General features: G+C 51.1%; 1 protein-coding gene across 1 annotated transcript; it reads left to right on the top strand.

Moving 5' to 3' along the window:
• Positions 1-474: 474 nt before the first annotated feature.
• Positions 475-4,443, top strand: LOC135106208 (uncharacterized protein K02A2.6-like). Its single transcript, XM_064014981.1, has 2 exons — positions 475-929; positions 1,041-4,443. The coding sequence occupies exons 1-2, from the start codon at positions 475-477 to the stop codon at positions 4,441-4,443; spliced, it is 3,858 nt and encodes a 1,285-aa protein (XP_063871051.1).
• The last annotated feature ends 4,174 nt before the right edge of the window (positions 4,444-8,617 follow it).

Genomic DNA, 8,617 nt, shown 5'->3' with positions numbered 1-8,617 from the left:
AGCGTTCTCTACAAACATAAGGGCCTCATGTCCTGGAGAGAAAGTCATTTTTCCAAGTATGAACGACATGGAAAATGCCATCTCCATCGCGACAACGGAAAAGGCATCACTCCTGGAGCTCCACCAGACTGTGACCCCACCAGAATATGTCGCATTGTAAGGGGAACAAAACAGTCATAAAAAAACGGCTGTTTCTGGGGCATGAGGTAACCTTGAGTGAGACACGTGTGACCCGTCCAGACACGGACAAGTGCAGTCTCTGATCGGCGATCCTGCACAAATGCACATGTATTGGATATATTATTATTTGTACGATATGTTTTCCCGGCGGCAAGCCAAGCACTGCTTGTCGCCAAGAGTGTATCCTCAGTTCCGGGCCGAGCCCAATAAAGGAGAGACGTGTGTCCCTGTGTCTCGTTCCCCTGCCTAGCTATCTTACATGGCGCAGTGAAACCCTTACCTATACCGGTCAAGATGCCTCTACCTCGCCGATCCCCTCGCTCGACACCTAGGGCCTCGACGACAGTGGTTCCTCGCAGCCTCCAGCCGCTGCTCCAGCAGGCAAGGCAGACCATCAGTGACCAGCAACAAGCCATCACCACCTTGCAGGCCAACATGGCGGCGCTCATCACACGAGGCAACGTGGCGCCCGCCCCTCGGGTGCCTCTCTCGGCTGCCCCCGAGAAATGCGACCTGGATATGATACCAGCTGCATTCAGGTCGTGGAAACGGTCCATGGAGTGCTGGCTTCTCCTCTGCAAGTGGCCACGCCAGGAAGCGGTCCATCACGTCAGACTCCTCTGTGGCCCCCCGCTGCAACGTGCCTTGGACGCCACATTCACCTTCAACCAGTGGAGCGCCCTCACACAGCAGGAGGCGCTGGACGCCATTGGTAACCTAGTGCTTCGCTCCTCCACCCCGGCAGTGCAGTGAGCAGAGTTTTTCGGTGTCAGCCAAGGGCAGGACGAGTGTGTTAGTGACTACTTCGTACGGGGCGCCCAGAAAGTCAACGACTGCGCTTTCGAGTGTCCCCAGTGCAGCCTCAACCTCTCTGAGTACTTGCTATTGAAAAAGCTTGTGGTAGGCATCCGCGACACGGGCCTCAAACAGCAGGTGTATCAGGCGTGTGACTCGTTAGGCAGTGTGGACGCCCTAAGGGCCATGTGTTGTGCATATGAGGCAGCCCGCCAACACACCACAGGCGTAGGCGGTTGGTGGGAAAGCAGTCGCGCGGCTGGCACCGTGCGGGCCGAGGAGAACGGGAACCAGACGCTCGACGCCGCCGCTGCCACCACCTCTGGCAAGACACAGCCCTCACGTACTTGCTGGAACTGTGGTACTTCGCACGCCCCTGACAGAGCTTCCTGCCCGGCCAGGGAAGCAGTCTGCGTCGCCTGTCGTAAGAAAGGTCACTTCAAGAGGTGCTGCAGGAGCTCCAAGCGCCCACACGGCACTGCATCTGCCTACGCCGTCTCGGGATCAGTGACAACGGCAGGCGCGAACGTGTCCCGCCAACCCACCATAGAGGTAACAGTGGCGCTTGGCAAGGGCGCCAAGCACCGCACAGCAGCTGTGGCGGACACCGGCGCCCAGGTGTGCGTCGCGGGGGCGGCCCTCCTGTCCAGTCTCAACATACACCCCACGCAGCTACAGGGATGTGCAGGCTTGCGGGATGTAGCGGACTTGCCCTTACGGTGCCTCGGATCGTGCCGGTGTGACATTTACCTTGGCGGCCATGCTACACAGCAAGAAGTATACTTCGTACCCTCCGCCAGGTCGCTGTTCCTGTCACTGAGCGCGTGCAAGGAGCTGGGGCTGGTGCCCGCCGGCTTCCCTCACCACTCCCTGCCGACAGTGCAAGCAGTGGAAGCGCGTGACACGACCGCCGAGCCTGCCCAGCCGCCTGCCAAGCCCGCCACGATACCATTCCCGCCACACGAGGAGCACGTACGACGGCTAGAGGAGTGGCTACTACAACACTTCTCGGCCTCCGCCTTCAACACCACAAGGAGCCCGCTGCCCGTGATGGACGGCGAGCCTCACCACATCCACCTGGCACCCAACGCTGTCCCCTACGCCCGCCACACGCCCGCCTCGGTGCCGAAACACTGGGAGGACGAGGTGAAAGCCCAGCTTGAAGACGACGTACGGCGAGGCGTCATCGAGCCCGTCCCGGCAGGGGAACCCACGGAGTGGTGTGCCCGCATGGTTGTGGTAGTAAAGAAATCAGGGCAACCGCGGCGCACCGTCGATTACCAGCGCCTCAACGCCGCATGCCGCAGAGAGACACACCACACCCCCGCCCCCTTCGACATGGTGTCTAGTGTCCCCAAACATTGCTTCAAGACAGTGGCTGACGCTTATTGGGGGTACCACCAAGTCAGGCTGGACGAGGAGAGTCGAAGTCTCACCATCTTCATCACCCCATGGGGGAGGTTCAGGTACCTCCGGACCCCCATGGGCCACTGTTCTGCTGGCGACTCATACACAAAGCGCTTCGATGACGCCATCCAAGGCATCGTGAGGAAGCACAAGTGTATCGACGTCACCCTCTTCTACGACAGCAACATCGAAGACGCATTCTGGCACACGTACGAGTTTCTGGCGACCTGTGCAGCCAAGGGGATTACTTTGAAGCCTGAAAAATTCCAGTTCGCACGGAGGGAGGTGGATTTCGTGGGTTTTCGCCTCAGCTGGGAGGAGTACAAACCCACAGACGAGCGCCTAGCGGCAATCAAAAGCTTCAGGATGCCTGACAAGCCCTCCATCTCAGACATCAGGTCGTGGTACGGGTTTGTCAATCAACTTGCCCCATTCCTCGCCACAGCCCCAATCATGAACGCCGTCAGGGAGCTCCTGAAGAAGCCGTGCGGAAAGGCTGTGTACTGGGACGAGCACCTGCAGGAGAAATTCCGCCGCGCTCAGGACACCATATGCCAGCTTGCAAAGGACGGCCTGGCATATTACAACAAAACCCGCCCCACAGTTGCCCTCACAGACTGGAGCAGGGAGGGCATTGGATTCATTATCCTGCAGCAGTTCTGCCACTGCTCGTCTGCTGCCGCTCCCTTCTGCTGCAGGGCAGGCTGGCGTCTGGCCCTGTGCGGAAGCCGCCACCTCACGGCCGCCGAGACTGGTTACGCCGCGGTAGAGGGGGAAACCTTGGCTGTGCTGTGGTGCCTCCAGAAAGCCCGGCTGTTCTTGTTGGGGTGCCCGAACCTCACCATCGTCACCGACCACCGCCCTCTCACCAAGCTGCTGGGGGACAGGGCCCTCACAGAAGTCATCAACCCACGACTCTTCCGGCTTAAGGAGCGAACGCTACAGTACCGCTTTCAAGTCAAATATCTGAAAGGAAAAAGGAACGCCGCAGCCGACTTCCTGTCCAGGTACCCAGCCCTCAGAAGCCCCACCACAGACACCGACGCCGACCTGAATGAGGACCTCACCGAGGCAGTAGCAGCCGTGGTCATCGCTACAGCCGAACACGAGGGTCACGTTCTCGACGAGTCAGCGGTGAGAAAATCTGCAGCCGACGACCCTGTCTACCAACTACTACTGGCCAAAGTGTTGGCCGCGGACTGGCACCCACACAAGGCGCAAGAAGTGGCCTGCCTGCGCCCGTTCTATGGCGTGAGGGACCGGTTGGCAGTCTCTCAAGACCTTGTCACATACACCTTTGACCAGGGTTGTGTGCGACTCGTGATTCCTGAGCCCCTCCGCCCACAGGTAGCAGCAAACTTACACGCTGGTCACCAAGGGCTAGATTCCATGCTGCGGAGGGCAAGGCAATGTGTATACTGGCCCGGGTTGGAAGGGGACCTGCAGCACTACCGGGCGTCGTGCACGTCATGCGAGACGCACGCTCCCTCTCAGCCCTCAGAAACACTCGTCATCACGCCGCCCCCAGAGTACCCATTCCAATCCACAGTGGCGGACATGTTTCAGCATGAGGGGCACACCTACATGGTCTACGCTGACAGGCTCACTGGATGGCTAGAACTCGCCCATTTCCCACACGGTGCTACATCTAATAAAATCAAGAGTCAAATGAGGCAGTACTTCACGCGATGGGGCGCCCCGGAACAGCTGTCCACTGAGGGGGGGCCGAACCTGGCGAGCGAGGAAATGTCGGAATTCCTCAAGAAGTGGGGTGTCATTGCACGCCTGTCCTCAGCACAGTACCCACAGTCAAACGGGCGGGCCGAAGCAGCGGTCAAGACGGCCAAAAGAATCATCAGAGCCAACACAGGTAGCGGGGGCTCATTGGACACGGACAAAACCTCCCTCGCTGTGCTGCAGTACCTTAACACCCCGCTGCGATCTGTCAACAAGTCCCCCGCCCAACTTGCCACCGGAAGGCAGCTGCGTGATGGCGTGCCAACGGCCCGACGACATTACAAGGTGGACAGGCACTGGGGAAGGACGCTGCGTGAGAGATAAGTAAAAATGGGGGAGGAAGGCAACACCCTGATGGCAACCTGCACACCCAGACAGCTCCGGCCCCTGTCCCCCGGCACACGAGTAAGGATGCAGAACCAGGCCTCGGGCACGTGGGACCGCACGGGCTTGATCGTGGAGGCGCTGCCCTACAGGCAGTACACCGTCAGGCTTGATGGTAGCGGCCGAATAAGCCTCAGGAACAGGAAGCATCTGCGGCCCGTCGCTGAGTCAACCCCACCGCCCGCACCGCCAACCCTGCGCCCACCAACCCCGCCGGCCGCTCAACCAACCACGACACCCGCACAAGTCTCAACCCCCACCCAACCTCAGCTACGCCCCGCACCCAGGAGGCAGGTGCGGCGACCGGGGTGGCTGAGCGACTATGTGTAACACACACACACACACACACACACACACACACACACACACATATCAGATTAATGTGTTGCAGGCACACATTTATCTTATGGGGGGATATTGGATATATTATTATTTGTACGATATGTTTTCCCGGCGGCAAGACAAGCACTGCTTGTCGCCAAGTGTATCCCCAGTTCCGGGCCGAGCCCAATAAAGGAGAGATGAGTGTCCCTGTGTCTCGTTCCCCTGCCTAGCTATCTTGCACATGGACATGCGTCAACGGACAGAAAGTAACAGAAGTTATCTCCCCCATCTTATTGGTGGCAAGTATACCCTCCCACCTACCCTCCCAACTGGCAAGAACTGCTACCCTTATAATGGAGTATAGCATATGAAATGAAATAGGACTGAAAGGAGCAACCCTAATTCCTGCCTCTTTTACTAGCCTATTGGACTTTTCATTTCCTGAAACCACATGTGCTGAGACCCAGCAAAACCCAGCGTGATACTCTCGACATTATAAAAGATAAACATTAAAGAACTGATAAAACAAGAGAATGAAAGGAAGGACTAATATGTTTCACAGCAGAAAAAAAAAAAAAAACACGAGCCGCTAAAAATTATAAAAGATGATATGGAAAGAGTATAAACAAGTCTTAAAGCTAGGATAATGGCAGAAAGCTCTGCCGTAAAAAAAAAAAAAAAAAACGAAAGGGAATTACGTGAATGGATGTATAGTGGGTTTGTCTTCGTAAGACACAGAAGGTGATAAAATACAAGGACATAATAAACATATAACACAAAAATTATAAGAAAACATCCCTTCTGCAGGACAAATAAATATTACCGTAGGACAACACACACACACACACACACACACACTTGAGGCAGAAAAATAATAATCCCTCCCAAGGGCACAACGAAGTAGACAAAACCTTGAGACAACAGAGAGAGAGACAGAGAGAAAAAAAAATACATGATAAATATGAAATGGGGTCCCCCAAAAAATTTTACATAGCCCTACTACGAAGATAATAGGAATGTATAGAGATAAGATGAACAGAAGTATGAGAGACAGGTGGAGACAGGCATTGGTGAAACAGAAGAGAAGGTGGGGACCCGAGCCTTCTTCAACCTGTCAACCTGCCAAGGTCTCAACAAGCTCAACATAATTTTTGACTTTGTGATTCCCCTAGAAACTAAGAACTACTGCAATAAAGATGTTCCACGCTACTTTCTCCGTCCTAGGGAGCTTCTTGCACTCCATGACCGTTATTTGTGGACTAACGAAGACACCGGCATCCACTTTTGCCACAAGCAGACATACATTGCTTAGAGAAGAAATCTTGAAGATACTTGAAAACTGCAGACTTCTTATCTAAATCTCTGACGAATTGTTTCATAAGGCCCAATTTTAAGTGCAGAGGAAGAAACAGTATCTTTCTAGGGTCCAACAATGGCTTTCATTTGACGTTCTTCTCGACACTAAACTCGGTCCGCTGTGGCCAGTCCCTCCTGTGGTAGTGTGCCACGGTGTCTCTGCTGTCTCAAAGACAAAGATAACAAGGAAACCTGGTAAAGCAGTCTTGGAGATCCATCAAGAAGGCCATCATTTTGAAGTCTCCGATAACATCCCAACCGTAGTCTTCATATTTCAAGGCATCTAGGAAGATCTTGAGACTATTTTACTCTTCTCTGAGCTAGACAGAGTCAGCGAGGGGAAGAGATGGATACACGTTCCCGTTGTGAAGCAGCACTGCTTTGAGGTTCCTGCACGAGTTATCGATGAAAAGGCGCCACACGTGGGGGTTACAAGAGACTCCAGTTGCCTCAAATAGACTGGTCACAATATAACAAAAACAAAGCTCATGTTGAGCTAAAAAAAAAAAAAAAGAAAAATGCTTTCTCTGACCTGATATTTTCACACTTTCATCTAACAAATTCCATTCGTCATTGGACTTCTTGAGACCAATATCTCTGATCAGGTCGTTGACGTCATTTTGGCTGGGGTAGTAAGGGTTTCTCTCCTCAGCTGTGCCTCTGAAATCTGGATCAATGTCTTTATCTTCAGAATCGTTTTTCCTTTCTAAAAATTGCTGCTCTCTCTTTGGAGGGGTGGGTACGGAGAGCTCAGAGCAGTGTGGCACTGGCAATGGATGACATAATTCTGGATATATGATAGAACTTTAGTTTTAAAACATCGCTGTCCAGATCAGTAAAAACAAAGTTTAAAGGGAATAATCGTCATTTTCTTTGTTTTCCACATAAAAGCAATTAAGAAACAACATTTACTGACCAAAGACAAAAAAAAAAAGAATAAATAAAATAAAATCATTGAACAAATAAACAGTATAGCAATAACTATGCAATAGACATAAAAAATCTCTTAACTATTTAATTTGTTCCTCATGAAACCACAACCACATGGGAACTACAACACATTAAAGGAAAAATCTCACACAAAAAAATGGTGGGTACAAAAGATGAACACATATAATTCCCGCCATGACAGTATTTTCCAAGAACTACAAAGAACAACTACTCCCAAATAATGAACAGGCTGTGTGTCATGATAAATGTTTGTTCAATTTCACGACTGTGGAGTTGCTCCAACTCAAAATACTGCCGGCTAATGTCTCTTGTTTCCCAAGCAAGATGGAAATTTCTTCGTCTTATCACCATCAAAAACCTCCAAGAATTCGTCGGTATGATAAACTACCACCACAGTTTTCAGCCGAAGATTCCTAATACTACTATGGAGCCTCTCTACAATGCTCTCACTGGAAAACCAACGCTGGAATGGGGACCCAGGCAACAAAAATCTTTTGAAGACACAAAGACCACTCTTGCATTTTCCTAGCCCTTTTCACGGCATTCTTCTCACTCTCAATCAAGATGCCAGCTTCGTTGCAGTCAGGGGATTTCTACACCAAGATACACGGACAAGCGAAACTAAGTACACGACATTCGACGGCGTACTATTTACTATCTGCCTCATACTTCGGCACCTGAAATATCTCCTGGAAGGCAACCCATTTACCAATACCACAGATCACCCCTCAACCGTGCACGTATACTCAAAATTTGGTGACGCTTGGTTTGTCGGCCATCAATGACAGCTTCCCAGTAACACCAAAATCGGTTGTCGACGCCCTTTCAAGAAAAGAGAGGACACAGCAAAAGCCCAAGATGGTGACCAAAGATTACATCTACATCACCACAATTGCTAGTCTATGATGGAAAGACGTCCTCTTTCGCGGTACGGTTGTTACTCCAGAGTTCAACTGTTGTGGCGTTCACAAATCGTAATGGTTCGTAATAATGGCTGTTCTGTTTTTTTTATTTTTTTTTTATTTCACGGACTTTGTTTCACGGACTTTGTTTCACGGTACCTAAAAAATATACAATTATTGTAATGTATCATTCAGACTTATTCAATCGGCATCTCATATCTAGAAAGCTCTTTCCACGAGACATTTAAAAATATTGGTTTGTAGGCAATACAGGCATGAGATGCCATCAACTGCTATTTTTCGTTATATAGTTTGTACATTACAAAACCCTTTGTGGCATAGATACTTTAAACAAAAAATCGTGTATAATAAAGCTTATTTTTATTTAGAAATTTCAGTTCAGTTAGGTGTTCACTATGACGAGTGCCGTGAGGCAAAGCGCAGCTTTCTATTGTCACAAAATTAATGTGTAACACAAAAATTAATGTGTAACAAATTCATTGATGGGGACGATAGGAGAAAATATGTAGATATGATTCATACAGGGACTGCCTCGTGTACACCTGATGATTTCTTGCGGC

The sequence above is a fragment of the Scylla paramamosain genome, chromosome 13 (genome assembly GCF_035594125.1).
Source record: "Scylla paramamosain isolate STU-SP2022 chromosome 13, ASM3559412v1, whole genome shotgun sequence".
Lineage (NCBI taxonomy): Eukaryota > Metazoa > Arthropoda > Malacostraca > Decapoda > Portunidae > Scylla > Scylla paramamosain.
The sequence above is the reverse complement of the archived record's forward strand: the minus strand, read 5'-3'. Positions and strand labels throughout refer to the sequence as shown.

Coding starts and splice junctions, on each gene's coding strand:
- LOC135106208 (XM_064014981.1), top strand. CDS start 475: ATGCCTCTACCTCGCCGATCCCCTCGCTCGACACCTAGGGCCTCGACG. Junction 930..1,040: donor TCCTCCACCCCGGCAGTGCA/GTGAGCAGAGTT, acceptor TCCCCAGTGCAG/CCTCAACCTCTCTGAGTACT.